Genomic DNA, 15,857 nt, shown 5'->3' on the forward strand with positions numbered 1-15,857 from the left:
TCCTAGCACAGTGTCAACAGCACTGGAGTTGGCATGGCTCCATATCCCTGTTTATAACTTCCAGAACCTCTCACTGACTTTCTTCCTTTATCTTTCACAGCACTCTGCATTGCAAAAGGTGCTTATTGGGGCTTTTAACAGGTGTTCACAATAAAGTCACTGAACAATGTATTTACCTTCTCTAACCTTTTAGTTATGTGGTGCTGAGATAGGCACAGGATGTCTCTCTTTTCAGAGCTTATAAATTTTCTGGAGAGACAAGAAGCTCTTCAACCTTATTAATTATTCCTCTAATATTCTGATGAAATAAGCTTGTCATTTGTCTCAAATGGCATACCTTTCACATTTTGCTCTAAACTGATTATTGTGCGTCATTCCACAGCAGTGTACCTTTCCTATACCAAAACACAGTGATTGTAAATTTCTTCAACGAGAATATCTGGCTGAATTTTACTGGTTCTTGTGCTCAACTACTGTGAAACCACTCCATATATTGTACTGTTGTTATCTTTTGATAGTTATGGGTAGAACATGTAGCTCATGATTTATGACAAAAATATAATCTTTTTGCACTTACCCTCTTTACAATATACAAGTAAAACTCATTCAGTAAACTTTATCATCAGACAGAAACCTGGGCACTTAAAAATGCAGACAAAAACTGTGGTCATCTAATCTGTTGAAATGATCCTTTTTTCCATACCTTTGGGCTTCCATATCATTATGAGAAGTTGGACTTGTGCCCATGGGCAGAATCCATGTGATATTGGCTATGTGCAGCACACAAGACAAAATAGGCAATGTTCTGCTCCACAGATTTAATCAGAAAGGTTTATTGGTGGACCCAGATTAATTCTCTGCACTGCCACTCTATCAACTCAGTCCAAATAAAAGTCTCAAATCTTGCTTTGATCTGCGAGAAAGGGTTGATCTTCTCATAAAAGCAAAGCCAATAATTAAGAGCTCTGTAGCAATCCAACCTCTTCCACAAAAATGCCACAACCGCCCAATAGATTGGAAAACATACACCACTAATAGTTCATACACCACCTCCAACTGGCTGCTAGCAACTTCTCCTCAACAACAAAACAAGAATGCAACTCAATGCTAAAACACTACACTTGAATTTCCAGAGACACTAATACAAATTAACTCAATAGGGAGAGGCAGGAAGTTAGGTTGAGGAGCCAGGTAGCAAGCTGGAAGGTGGCATTTAAATACACTAGTTTGACTCTGCAAGGTGAAAACCTTGCAGAGTCAAACTAGTGTATTTAAATGCCACCTTCCAGCTTGCTACCTGGCTCCTCAACCTAACTTCCTGCCTCTCCCTATTGAGTTTCTGTACCCTTGCTGAATGGGAACACTCACCTAGAAAACTGGAATGGTTCAACCCAAAATCCACTGTACTACAAGAAATAACTCTGTTGCTCATGAAGGATCACCTTCTCCCAACATTTTAACTGCACTATTAAAACACCATCTCCGATCCAGAGGGCACACAGCTTCAACACCCCACGAGGGCTACTGCCTGATCCTTGATTTCATGAGTGCCAAAATCTCTGCACAAAATTATTTTAAAATTCAGACTTTTTAGCCTATCAGTCTCTAGAACAGAATTCAAACCTTTCTATTGACCATTTTCAGTTTCCGTTTAAAGAACTCAGCAGGAAATTGCTTTGAGAGAGGACTTTTCAAATTTCTTTCCTAGTGTTAGAAAAACTGCTCATCCTGTCTCACCTTTGTAAACAGCATGGTCTGCCATTTATTTACTGCTTTAGCCTGACCAGATTAGGACCTTAAAGCCCTCTTTTACATCTGCCCAGGAACAAACTAAAAAAACTGCATGACAATCACAATAACAATAATTAGCATTATTAATAAAAATTGGCAATAATATTAATAATAATAATAATAATAGTGTCACTAACAATGAACTAAAATACAGGAGGAGTGGGGTTAAGAATGATACTGATTAGTTATTACTTAAAAACTCAATAATAATAATAACAATTTGCATCATTAATAAAATGCAATAACTGGCAATACTATTAAAAATATAATAATAATAATAAATGGAAGCATTAAGAATGATATTGTTAGTTCCAGACTTTTTGAAGTCTTGTTTGGTATTAGAAAAAGCGGAAGGGATAACGGAAGAGGAAAAGCTTGAAATGAAAGTTAATAGCTGCTAAGAAACAAGAGAATTTCAATAAAGACCTCTGTAAACAAGGGGAGGGGAAAGTGATTAGGGAGGGAGGGTTGATGAAGAGTAGACTGCAGAAGAGAGAGCTACTGTGATAGCCATTGTTTTAAGTTTGAAAGATATTTTAATTTATTTGACATTCTGAGGAAGACTGTTCCAAAACCAGGGTCCTAATAAAATGATTTACAGAACATGGCGGTATTGTGGAGTGGTACAGAGAGAATTTTACTTTGTTGAGAATGTATATTTCTGCAGTGTTGTTCAGACAGTAGTGTGTAATGGTTTAACATAAACAGGAAAGAGTGCAATGATTGAGAAGACGATACAGTTAACACTGGGAATGATAATCTCTATGGTTATTGGCACATAGCCACGATAACTATTCATATGCAGTAGTGTTGTGGTCAAAATAGCATACATCACAAATGTATTGCGCACAAGCCAAGCATTCATCGCCAATTCCAACAGAGATCTCTCTGTAGAACCACCCGTTTCGGTGTTTGAATAAATCAGTACGTACGGCTTAAACCTTTTTTTGTTGCTTACATCAATTATTCATTGGAATTCAACCATTTTTCATTTATTGTTATTACATGACAATGCTTTCGTAATTCAACTGCAGGATCACTGGTAAAATACAATATTGCAGTGAACTTTTACTTGGCATGAAAGAAGATGTGTATAGCTCAGCCCTATGACAACAAATGAGCCAAATTTATTAACAGAGCTGTACATCTCGCAACTGCCATAGAACAGGTATGTTGCAACTGCCACTCTGAATGTTCTAAACATATGGAAATCATTTAGTGAGAGATGATGAGTAAGGTGGGTGCAGATGGCTTCAAATTTCTGGTATGGGATTATTGCAACTGTTGGATGTGCCGTATGGGGCTGTGCATTGTCATGTTGCAATAACACAGACACAGACAATAATACATGTCACTTTTTCATGCCAAAGGTTGTGACAGCATATAATGTCATTCCTTATTCTCTCTGTTCCTGGTCAGAGGTAATGGATGCAAGTTTCATGTCCAGTGGTGATTATTGGCCATTACCTTCTTTTCCAACGTGTTATGAAAGACATTCACTTGCATTAACAATTCCATATTGCAAGTCAGCTCCCACCTTGAAGGCACTTACCAAAATTCAAGCGTATCACATGGTATGTTTGACTTTGGTTAATGTCTTTAGTTACTGAAATGTCATGCTGTATCACTCTGAGGTTCATCATCATTGTGCCTTTAACAACTGCAGTTTTCTGGATTAACACTGTGATGTGTCAGACTCTGATGAGGAGTATTAGTCACAGTGTCGCATCTTTACTGGGACACATGCTGTTGAGATTAACAAGCATCTACTGTACTGGACCTCCATTTCAACAGGTTTCACAATTTCATGATGCAGTAAGTGAAAAGGAAACACAGAGGACAGTTGGCCCTGGAGCAAGCAACTAGTGGTGCAGTTGTCTTCACACATTTTCTATGTCCATGTTTGTGAATCTGCATGATGATACTGCCTAGCGAACATCTGGCACACTCTTATGAGCACCCTTATCAACTTACAGACTACTGGCATGATCTGTTCCTTTTTTATTGGACATTTAATGCTTGCATTTGATCCATTCTCGTACATTACATACATCCCAAAAATCAGTAAATTACTTATCGCTACACCAAAATATGGAAGAAATATATAAATGGAAATCAGCGTGTACGTAACACATATAAATATTTGAACACTGAAGCATACACATAGCATAATAAGTACATAAAGAAGGATTTAAATCAAGCTTGAAAACTAATTTGTTATCAATAAAAGCCCATTAATATAAAATTCATCTCAAAATACCCACCTAATATTGCATCACCAAGAAATTCTAATCTTTGATAACAATCCGTAATTCTATTGTCACTCCAAGAGGGATGCGTAAGTGCTTGCAACAGAAAACCTCTGTCTTTGAATCTGTAGTTTAATGTCTCCTCCAGCTCTTCTGTGTCACCTAAATGGAAGTCCAAATACTGATGAGGCAATGATTCTTGCAATAAGGGCCTCTCTGGTGGTCTCTCAAAGAGAATATGAGGTGATGCCTTCTTTGCTGGTAGAACTCCCAGACTGTTGAGAAGTGCAATTGCACCAGACAAACCATATGCCTAGAAAAATGAAGATACCACTTGACACACAGAAGATGCAAAATACCACAAACAAAAAATGAAGTGCATAATAATAAACTACTACTTTTTTTTCACTCTACAACACCTTTCCACTCCAACTTTCTCTCTGCAAATCCTACTTTCATTTTGTCTCGTATCCCACTATTTCTTCTGAGTCTGACTCTTAACTACCTTAATACCAACAATCTGTTGTTGTGGTCCTTGCCAACTTCAGCCAGAGGACTGGTCTGATGCAGCTCTCCACATTAGTCTATCCTATCGAAGTCTCTTCATCCTTGCACAACTACTGTAACTTACACCCATCTGAACCTGATTACTGTACTCAAATCTTGGTCTCCCTCTAGAATATTTATCCTCCACCCTTCCTCCATTACAAAATTAATTATCCTTAGCTGCCCTGCTTGCATCCTATCAACTTATACTTTCTTTTAATCAAGTTGTGACATAAAGCACTCTTCTCTCTGATTAAAGCCAATACCTCTTCGTGAGGTATCCTATTTACTGTTGCGTTTCAAACCACTCCAGACAAGAGATGTGTATCCCTATTTAAAATTAACTAGCAAATGATACAAACAAAAATCACACATCAAGTTATCATAGAGGAAAGCACAAATATTTTGCGGATTTGTTATTTTATTTGCGTGTGGAGAACCATACCAAGGGATGAGGCATGTCTTCATAATGGGACAGTGATCACAGTAACTTCACAAAAGGAACAATGTGCACATACATGAATATAGAAGCTCCTAGCACCATCAGCCTACTATGGAGGAGTTAAAAGTTCTTAGAGAATATTAACTGTGACAACAGCTAAGATGCCAACTCAAACAAATGAAATGTCATTCAGATTCACTCGTTCTGTGAATATGTGTAAGTTCCGATTTGAAAACTTTGATTTGACAGGGGCCTGACATTATCTAGTATTGATGTCTAATTCCATTGTGAAATGTGTGCACCACAATTGTATTATCGCCAATATACTTTGGATAAATAGCACGATCAGTAGTAAAGATTGAAATCCTTTATTTTACAGATCAATTTCCATCACTGTGTGGCCATCTTCAATCTTCAGTGCTAAAAATACATGAGAACCATCGGGCATGAACACAAATATGGCCATATTTATAATCATCATAAAAAAATACAGAAACAGGAAAACATACCAATGTATGGACTCTAGTACATACCAAACTATTTGAACCTTGTAGACCCATATCATAATAACACAATATTTCCCATGAGGTGTACCACGTACTGTGATGATTACTTCCAACAGATATCTTACTGTTACTGCATACAATAATTCTGAATTACAGAAGCACCTATCTTGTGACCTCTGCAATTGCCAATCCAACAAACAGTGAGCTTGTAGTTTATACAGCCCACTAGCTACGCTCAGTATAGCAAAACAAGCATCATAGTGCCCTCTACATTCCAAAGCGTATGACACGCAGACATCAAATACAGCAAATACCATTAACAGAAAAAACGAAAGCTTGCATAAAAGTAACCTTTAAACTCACATGACAATTTTTTACTGTCATAAGTCATGGCAAAACTTTAAAAAACACAATACAGGTACAATAAAAAATACATTAAATTACACCCTCTGACGTAAAGTACAAGATAAATTTTTGTTATAGGAATATACTTGACATAAAAGCACACATAGTAACTTCTTAAAAACAAATACAGACATGTTAACATCAGAAACATTCTTTTAAATTTCCAAAAATCTCGATTAAATGTAAAAATATTAATCCTTTACAATGGGATGTTATGCCCTCCCTTATTATATTTGAAGACTTTACCAACCTAATGATTGACATTATCATAGCACATTCTTTACAAGCAATTACAAATAGTAATAAAAAGACATTAACAAAAATATAAAATACAATAATCTCCCACATATGATGTACTGGACCTGTAATACTGTCATTTTTCATGTGCGCAAATGATGTAAAATTTCAATAATGACAAAGTGGGGGACTGCAGTACCTTCAATGAATACACAAGCATATGTCAAATATACATTGCAAATAGGGCTCAAAATTAATAACTAATATCCACCATTTGCTGTTACGAAACCTGTTGAATACCTCATAGCAAAAATTGACGAAGAAGAGGCTTGCCTAAATGTACACCAAGTTTACGCTCATGTCGTGAATCGACATGCTGCACTGTATAAGAGCATCATACCGTCTAATCTTCCATCTCGCTGCTGGCCCTGTGGACTGCCTTCCTGCTATGCTCTAGGCCAGCCCATGCACTTGGTCCGGGAGAGGGGGGGGGGATCCCACAGTGTGACCTCAGATGCCTGAGACTGCAGTCATGGGTGTATGAGTTGCATTTGTGTGTGTGTGTGTGTGTGTGTGTGTGTGTTGTCTAATTTTCAAGATGTCCTTACTGTCCAAAAACTATATTTGTGATAGTTTTTTTGTTGTGCCTATCTGCGACTCAGCATCTCCACCATATGGTGAGTAGCAACTTCTTTTTCACAATTTTGTTACATTCCATCCTGGATTTTCCATTGTGTGATAAAACTAATATCCACCATTTGCTGTTAGGAAACCTGTTAAACACCTCACAGCATAAAATTGCTGAAGAAGTGGCTTGCCTAGGGCACACCACATTTACTCTCGTGTAACAGCGTAATACCAGCTGATCTTCTGTCTTGTTACTGGCCCTGTGGGTGGCCTTCCTGCTATGCACCAGGCAGCTCTCGCCAAAGTGCTCCCAAAAATCAGAACTTTTAGTAACTGTCTGCTCATTAAGCAATGTGCAATTCCAAGATTTCAAATTACAGAAAATCTCCATTGCCTCAAGGAGTCTGATACATCTGCCTTTTTCTCCCCTCTGCAGCAATTTAAGCCGCGATATCAAGTCAGGAAGAGCATGGCCTGTATCAATCGAGTGTGCTGCAAAGTTGGATCTATCGGAAACATCTCTCCTACCCAGTGCAAAATGCTCATGATATCTCACTTCGAGTTTTCTCCCCGTCTGCCCCACATAAAAAGCATTACAATCAGCACACTGTAATTTCTAAACCCCTGACTCTTGAAAATAATTAAATTTATATATATATATTTTTAATTAACATTTTATGGAGCTTGTCTTCGGTTGAAAATGAGATGCCCACCACAATTTTTTTGAAACTCTAGTACTCAAAATCCTATAGTAAGGCAAACTAACAATTTTTTCTCTCTATTACTATTCATAACTGACACACATTTCTGCTCATTAGTCTTTATATTTTTGTTATAAATATTTCTCACATAATCATGAGGGTAGTTACTCATCCTCATCATGTGATTTTAAAGGTTACTTTTATGTAAGCATGGTTTTTTACTGTTAATAGTATTTGCTGTATTTGATGTCTGGATTTTGTACGCTTTGGTATGTAGAGAACACTATGATGCTTATTTTGCTATACTGAGCTTAGCTAGTCAGCTGTGTAAGCCACAACCTCACTGCACCTTGGATCGACAACTGCTGAGGTCACAAGATAAGTTCTTCTGTAATTCCAAATTATTGTATGCAATAAAAATAAGACACCTGTTGGAAGTAATCATCAAAGTACATGTTACACCTCACGGAAAATGTGCTATTATGAAATAGGCCTACAAGGTTTGCATAGTATGGTATGAATGAGAATCCATACACTGGTATGTTTTCCTGTTTCTGTATTTTTTTGATAATGATTATAAATATGGCCATATTTGTGTTCAAGATCATGTCTGATGGTTCTTATGTATTTTTGGCACTGAAGATGGTCACACAATAATGGATTTCAATCTTTACAACTGATGCTGCTATTTATCCAAAATATGTTATCTAGTGTTGTTATGTATGTTGGTGGACAATACGTACATATAAAAAGTGTTCAAATATTATTCAAGAAAAGTGAAAGTTAAGTTGCTTACAGTAATAATCAAGCAAGGAAGAGACAAAGTCTTTCAATGCCATTCAGGGCAATATTTGAGCAGCTAAGAAGTAAAGAAGAACAATATTACACCTTCACTGACTAAATCATGTCCACCACAACAGGAAACCTGCATTACTCATATAATCTTCTGCATTCTTCTGTAGCACACATTTCAAAAGCCTCTCTTCACTTTTTAGTCTGCACTGTATATTATCCCGATTCCACTTTCACAGAACTACACTTCCAACAAATACTTTCAAAAAGACTTCAAACCTTTACATTCATATTAGAAGTTAACATGCCTAACTTTTAGAAAAGCTTTTTTTGCTGTTACCAAATTTTGCTTAGGCCATCATATGTTATTTTGCTACTCAAATGGCAAAATCTTATTTAGCTTCTTCTATATTATAAATAATATCTTCTTGGACATTTGGTCTGTCTGTTCAACTAAATAAAATGCTGTTTGTTTTTATGTAATACCCATTTTGCTATATTTTATTTGTCAAGCATCCCTGGGTGTAATTCACATTTGTTGTTTGCAGATCTGTTACTACATCAAAGCGTTTCATTACTCTTTTACTGTTAGCTAAGAGACAAGATTGTGGAGTACATGTTTCGTAACATTAATCTGCTGTTTCATTTCACTTAACATTTCTAATGGAAAAAATCAGATTTTACTTAGGATGCTTTAAGATCTTGTTATCACGTGTATCACCCTGTCCGTTGTCCTGTGCACACCAGGGTGTCAGATATTCAGTACTGTGAGAGCACATCACCCAAACATTTCACTTTCACAGAGTATATTCTTTTTAAAAACTTGTGTTGGTTATGTATGTTTACTGTTTTCAGTATTGCTAACTGTTGCTGTTCGCACACTACTTTTTTAACTGAGTTCCCTCAGGATTGACTGATTTAAGCCTACCAAACACTATCAATCTTGTTTAACATCTACATACATACTTTGCCAACCTCTTAGCATACCAAAAGTCAAAATTTCTTTCCATTCCATTTTCAGATGAAGTGCAGAAACAATGACTGCTTAAATGCAGGCATGCCTAATTTTGTCATCAAAGAACCAGAACAATTTGTAAGGAGTTGTAGTATATTCCAATATTGCTTGTTAATAATGGTTCTTGAATCCTTGTAAGTAGTCTTCCATGGGATAACTGACATCTATCTTGAAATGTCTGTCATTGCTCTACTGTGGCCAAACAAACATATCATCTTTCTGTGTCTACATTAAGTACCTCATGACGTTCTCCTGCTTTATTTCTTCATTGATGGTCCTCGGTGTCGACGTACTGCATTGTGATACTGGCTGAAAAATGGGGGTGGAAGTTCAACACTGATTACTATAAATGATGTAGCCAACAGTTGCACAGTTGCGTTTCATAGTTTCACTGTTCAACCCCCCCCCCCCCCCCCCCTCCCAATAATACACAGTTATACGGCTTGTTAACTACTGTTTAACTTTCGACAAGCCTCATTAATAGTTTGCAGACAAACATCAGCATACTGCTACAATAGATTACTGTTGAATATCTATGAGCAGTAAAAACCTAACCACACAGTTCACAGTTCTTAAAGAGTAATGCAGTACATATTGAACAGACACCGTCATTGTTTTAAAACAAGGCTTAATTATGTTAAACTTATTCCACTATTAAGTTAATGCATTATTGTTGTTCTAACCAGCACAGATTCCTCGTCTGAAAATCAGCCGGGACCAAAAATTGGGCCTTTATAATCATCACAATAATAGGTACTGAAACTATACATTGTTTGCTGTTCAATTTACAGAAATTACAATTAAAACATAATTCATTAAAGTAACTGAATACCTCGAAAAATTGGATCTTTGTAACAGTTTCTTCTACTATGAGGATTAACTCAAATTATTTGTTTAACCCTTCGGAGGGCGCGCCTTTCATACTTCCATGACTAGGCTTGTTGCAGCTTTTACACCGCAATTAGTATTGCATTTTTAACCAAGGAAAAAATAATTGTTATAAAATCGCCAGTTACATTTTATTGGAGAAAACATAACATAACATTACGTGGCTCTAGAAAAATAATCTTTTATTTATTTGTTGCCTTCACAACTGTCTATTATTGCCATTGTAATTTATAACAAGCCGATATTTTTTATTGCCTTAACGGTTATTTTAATTATATCACTTAATCACACTGATTCACTTGAAAAGGAAGTAACAAGGGAACACATTATGAAATGGAGCATTCATAAACTCCCACTGCTATTTATGATTGTGAATAAAATAGTTAACTTCCATCCGCAGCTCACTTTCACATTGCACACATTTTGTATCTATGACACTATGTTTCTTGCACACATTTTTCTTGCATTTCATACATACTGTTTTGGTTCTGTTCTTTTGAATTCCAGGTTTTGTTGTCTCCTTGGTCTTCTCTTCTTTGTGTCTATACTTCGTCAAGAGGGCGTGAATATCCTTGGGAAGTGTCTCAAGTAACGCTTGTTGATTCAAATGTTCTTCCATTGGGTCCAGAGCAAGATGTTTCAAAAAAATTCGTCTTCTTTCTTTATTATCAGGATTGTTGAATTTGAAAATAATGTTTGCATTTATCCCAGCAGTACCTAGACGTCTGTAGAAAAGTGGCCATTGTCGTGTTATTCTGGAAGTACTGTAGGATGAGCACATCTGATCTACTGTGTCTACTCCTCCTTTGGTAGCATTGTAGTCCAAATTCACTCTCGATTTCTTAGTCTCTTGATCTATTTCATTTGTGCTTTCATTATCCATTAAAAATTCACAGAGCTGTTTTGTTTAGGAACAGTCGAGACCATACATAAATCGTCTTGAAAACTGAATGGACATGACTGGACTTCTCGGGTTTTATTTGCTCAGTTGTAAGGTTCCTGTTTGTTTTCTCAATTGGTGTCACTAATCTTTGCACTACGTCATCAGGCTTGTTAGACTTCAGGTAGGGTCCTGGAATCTGCCTGCCACAGAAAATATCCAAGTTCAGGGTGTAAAAAGTTTTGACATCACACAAGGCATAAATCTTGATCCCTTATTTTGCAGGCTTATTAGGGATATACCATACAAATCCGCAGCATCCTCTGCAAGGATGCAACATCTCTTCAATAGTGACAAACTCGCTGACATTGTAGTGAGCAAGGCAGTTGTTGACAAAATCTTGATGGAAGTCCAGAATAGGTGCTAGTTTGTCACTTTGTTTTCTTTCATTCCAGACACCAAGGTCATCGAACCTAAGTGTTCGAAGCACTGCACCTAAAAGAGCTTTTATCTCTGGTTTTGTGGTGTCTCTGCAGTCACGTTCTCTTGAATATTGAATTTCAGCTCTTTTACTATTGTGGATGTATCGATTTGTATTTCCCACAATGTTGCCAATCATCCCATCCATAATAAACAGGTAAAATGTATCAATTTCTATTTTACATAATTTCAGCACTTGCTCTTGGACCTGGCAAAACTTTTAGGATGTTCTTGGCCTTAGTTTTAGAAGAAGAAGAAAGTGGTTCACTTTTTCAAAAAGTTTCTTTATGTTTTCCTACATAAAATCGGTTAACATCTGTTTGTTATCTCCCCTCTTCAACCAGGTGTCCATCTGTTTCCTCTGTTGATTGTTCGGAGTCACTGCTGTGATTTTCTTTTTCAATAACTTCCTCTTCCAACTCAGATTCACATGAATCTGACAATTCTTGTAATTCTTCTTCTGACAATTCATGCAATACTTTCGTACAATTAGACTGTGCCTGTCAAATGCCTTCTTTTTCTCCATTTCCACACTTTTATGAGACCTAACAAAACACCTTTTTATAAAGGTAATAAATTGTAGCAAATCAGTATCCAAGATTGTAAAAAGTAATGAAAATTGCATATGGGAACTTTAACTCAATTTGAATATTCATTCTACACTAATATAAAAGAAAGATTGCCTTGACGTGAAAGAAAAACACAAGTAAACAAAATATTTACATCACAAGGCGCGTAGCGGCAAACACACTGCAAACCAACACACACGTTTCAAACAACAATAGCGACCAAACTGCTGGAAGCATGAGTCGCGCTAATGTAGTAAGTGGTGACATATGTTGAGAATGACAAATATGTATCTGGATGTGGACACAACTGCAATGTTATCTGTGATACTAACAGAAAACTAAATCTTGCGCCTGACCACTGAAGGGTTAAATGATGAAATTAACAGATACAGTTATACAAACAGTACTTTTCACGAACTTGTTACTTACTTTGGAATTAAATAAGGGTTGATTTTGCTAACATGTTTTCGAATAAAGCCAAAAAATACTTAAGAATGACAGTGTTTCATTTTCCAATGTTTATAATTAGTACAGAATTTATATTTGTTTGTAAGTCAAAAATAGAATTTAAGTTATGAATCAATTACTGATTTCACACTATAACAAAAGACATTAACTAGAAATAAACAAAATAAATTCAAAAATCAATTACACACACAAAACTAAGCACCAAATTAGATCTGGTGCTATATTCTTTACACCTGAGGGCAACCTTTCTCTTTCGTGAAAATGCAGATTATACTACCGTATGTTAATGGTAGTCAAACATGAAAAAATGAATTTAAGGAGGCAGATGGCAAAACAAAAGGGGAAGTAAAAATATCCCAGCTTGCTTCATCACATCACCCCCTCATTGGATTGACCAGATAGATACTGCAAATAGAACACTACATATGAAATTTTATCAAAACTACAGTACATATATTTTTCAAACATCTTATACAGGGTGTTTCAAAAATGACTAGTATATTTGAAACGGCAATAAAAACTAAACGAGCAGCGATAGAAATACACCGTTTGTTGCAATATGCTTGGGACAACAGCACATTTTCAGGCGGACAAACTTTTGAAATTACAGTAGTTACAATTTTCAACAACAGATGGCGCTGCAAGTGATGTGAAAGATATAGAAGACAACGCAGTCTGTGGGTGCGCCATTCTGTACGTCGTCTTTCTGCTGTAAGCGTGTGCTGTTCACAACGTGCAAGTGTGCTGTAGACAACATGGTTTATTCCTTAGAACAGAGGATTTTTCTGGTGTTGGAATTCCACCGCCTAGAACACAGTGTTGTTGCAACAAGACGAAGTTTTCAACGGAGGTTTAATGTAACCAAAGGACCGAAAAGCGATACAATAAAGGATCTGTTTGAAAAATTTCAACGGACTGGGAACGTGACGGATGAACGTGCTGGAAAGGTAGGGCGACCGCGTACGGCAACCACAGAGGGCAACGCGCAGCTAGTGCAGCAGGTGATCCAACAGCGGCCTCGGGTTTCCGTTCGCCATGTTGCAGCTGCGGTCCAAATGACGCCAACGTCCACGTATCGTCTCATGCGCCAGAGTTTACACCTCTATCCATACAAAATTCAAACGCGGCAACCCCTCAGCGCCGCTACCATTGCTGCACGAGAGACATTCGCTAACGATATAGTGCACAGGACTGATGATGCGATATGCATGTGGGCAGCATTTGGTTTACTGACGAAGCTTATTTTTACCTGGACGGCTTCGTCAATAAACAGAACTGGCGCATATGAGGAACCGAAAAGCCCCATGTTGCAGTCCCATCGTCCCTGCATCCTCAAAAAGTACTGGTCTGGGCCGCCATTTCTTCCGAAGGAATCATTGGCCCATTTTTCAGATCCGAAACGATTACTGCATCACGCTATCTGGACATTCTTCGTGAATTTGTGGCAGTACAAACTGCCTTAGACGACACTGCGAACACTCGTGGTTTATGCAAGATGGTGCCCGGCCACATCGCACAGCCGACGTCTTTAATTTCCTGAATGAATATTTCGATGATCGTGTGATTGCTTTGGGCTATCCGAAACATACAGGAGGCGGCGTGGATTGGACTCCCTATTCGCCAGACATGAACCCCTGTGACTTCTTTCTGTGGGGACACTTGAAAGACCAGGTGTACCGCCAGAATCCAGAAACAATTGAACAGCTGAAGCAGTACATCTCATCTGCATGTGAAGCCATTCCGTCAGACACGTTGTCAAAGGTTTCGGGTAATTTCATTCAGAGACTACGCCATATTATTGCTACGCATGGTGGATATGTGGAAAATATCGTACTATAGAGTTTCCCAGACCGCAGCGCCATCTGTTGTTGAAAATTGTAACTACTGTAATTTCGAAAGTTTGTCTGCCTGAAAATGTACTGTTGTCCCAAGCATATTGCAACAAACGGTGTATTTCTATCGCTGCTCGTTTAGTTTTTATTGCCGTTTCAAATATACCGGTCATTTTTGAAACACCCTATATGAACTGGCCATACGAAAATCCCCAAACAAAATGTTTACATACAGTGTATTGCACAATGGCACCAAATATAAACAAGTTATACTTTTAATAAAAATTGGGCATCTTCATCATAAGTGATGTCCTTTTTGGGTAAACAAGGATTACATTCTAAGGTACATATCACTTTATACAAGACCTGTCTTGCTTAAAAAAAGAAATAAACCCTCACGAGTTGCAAAAAGTTAAATTACACTGTGCATTGCAGTTCACTTTTTAGGCAGAAAATTTCACTTGCTCAATTTTTAGTATATTTCACAAGCTTTTTCACACTTTTAATGAGCTTTTACACATTTTCTCATCAAGTTGTCCACACCTTCAACAGGTACAAGAGGCAGTTAGTAAGGAAATGCACTGCTATCAGTTCCCTTGGAGGTGGTTCATCTCCGCCACAGTACATGAAAATATTAGACAAAATACTCTACTTTGGTATACTCACTTTTACTTCTAAATATAAGGAAAAAATGTTTAACACTAATGGCAGATAATGGTCATCACTTCAGAAATAAATACCATTACGTAGTCCTCACAACATCACAATAATAAGCACTAAAATGGACTACAGTGCTAAAGGTGGGGACTAAGAAAAAATTTTAAAATCAAGTACACATTACACTACTCTAATACATAACTGTCCAAAACTGGTGAAATTTGAAAGATTTGGGTCTCTCTCCCATTTTCAAAATAGCAAAAATTCAAGATGTGCAGTAGCATAGATTTACTAATCATTACGCTATGAAAAGTAAACTTAATTACCATTCAAATCAAACTCAAAGGAATGGAAGTTGTACCAAATCATTGGCCTATTTCTCCACTCAAATCTGAGCACCACTCTCATTCAATCAGAAAATTAAATCCTCACAAAATGCTGCCAAATAGTTGATCTGTCAGAACATTCACATCAGCCTAGCACCACAGTTATCAGTTAATCAGCAAAATTACTGTTCTTCATTCTGGTATTACCACTTTAAGCTTATAATTCCTCAGAAAACAGATAGAAGTTATCAGATAACCTATAGATCCGATAATGCAGCGTTATACGACTTGTGCCTCATTAAAATATTTCTCTTTGTGTTAAGCTCTCATTCCCAGCTGCAGTGTCATGAATTGCACAATATTCACAGTACCCAATGTTGCCTAGTTCAAATTTTAGATCCTCAATACAGTTACACCACGTTTGTTTGTATACAGTCATCTTTTTC

The 15,857-nt window shown here is 37.1% G+C and overlaps 1 protein-coding gene across 6 annotated transcripts in view; it reads right to left on the reverse strand.

Annotated features, from left to right (window-relative positions):
- Positions 1–15,857, reverse strand: part of LOC126481228 (endoribonuclease Dicer-like) — a 446,265-nt gene that overhangs the window by 25,106 nt on the left and 405,302 nt on the right. For all 6 annotated transcript variants that reach the window (XM_050104838.1, XM_050104837.1, XM_050104839.1 and 3 more), the window contains one exon: positions 4,056–4,353. In XM_050104838.1, coding sequence (XP_049960795.1) covers positions 4,056–4,353 — 298 coding nt within the window. The remainder of the gene's footprint in view (positions 1–4,055; positions 4,354–15,857) is intronic.

Source organism: Schistocerca serialis, chromosome 5, assembly GCF_023864345.2.
Source record: "Schistocerca serialis cubense isolate TAMUIC-IGC-003099 chromosome 5, iqSchSeri2.2, whole genome shotgun sequence".
Classification (NCBI taxonomy): domain Eukaryota; kingdom Metazoa; phylum Arthropoda; class Insecta; order Orthoptera; family Acrididae; genus Schistocerca; species Schistocerca serialis.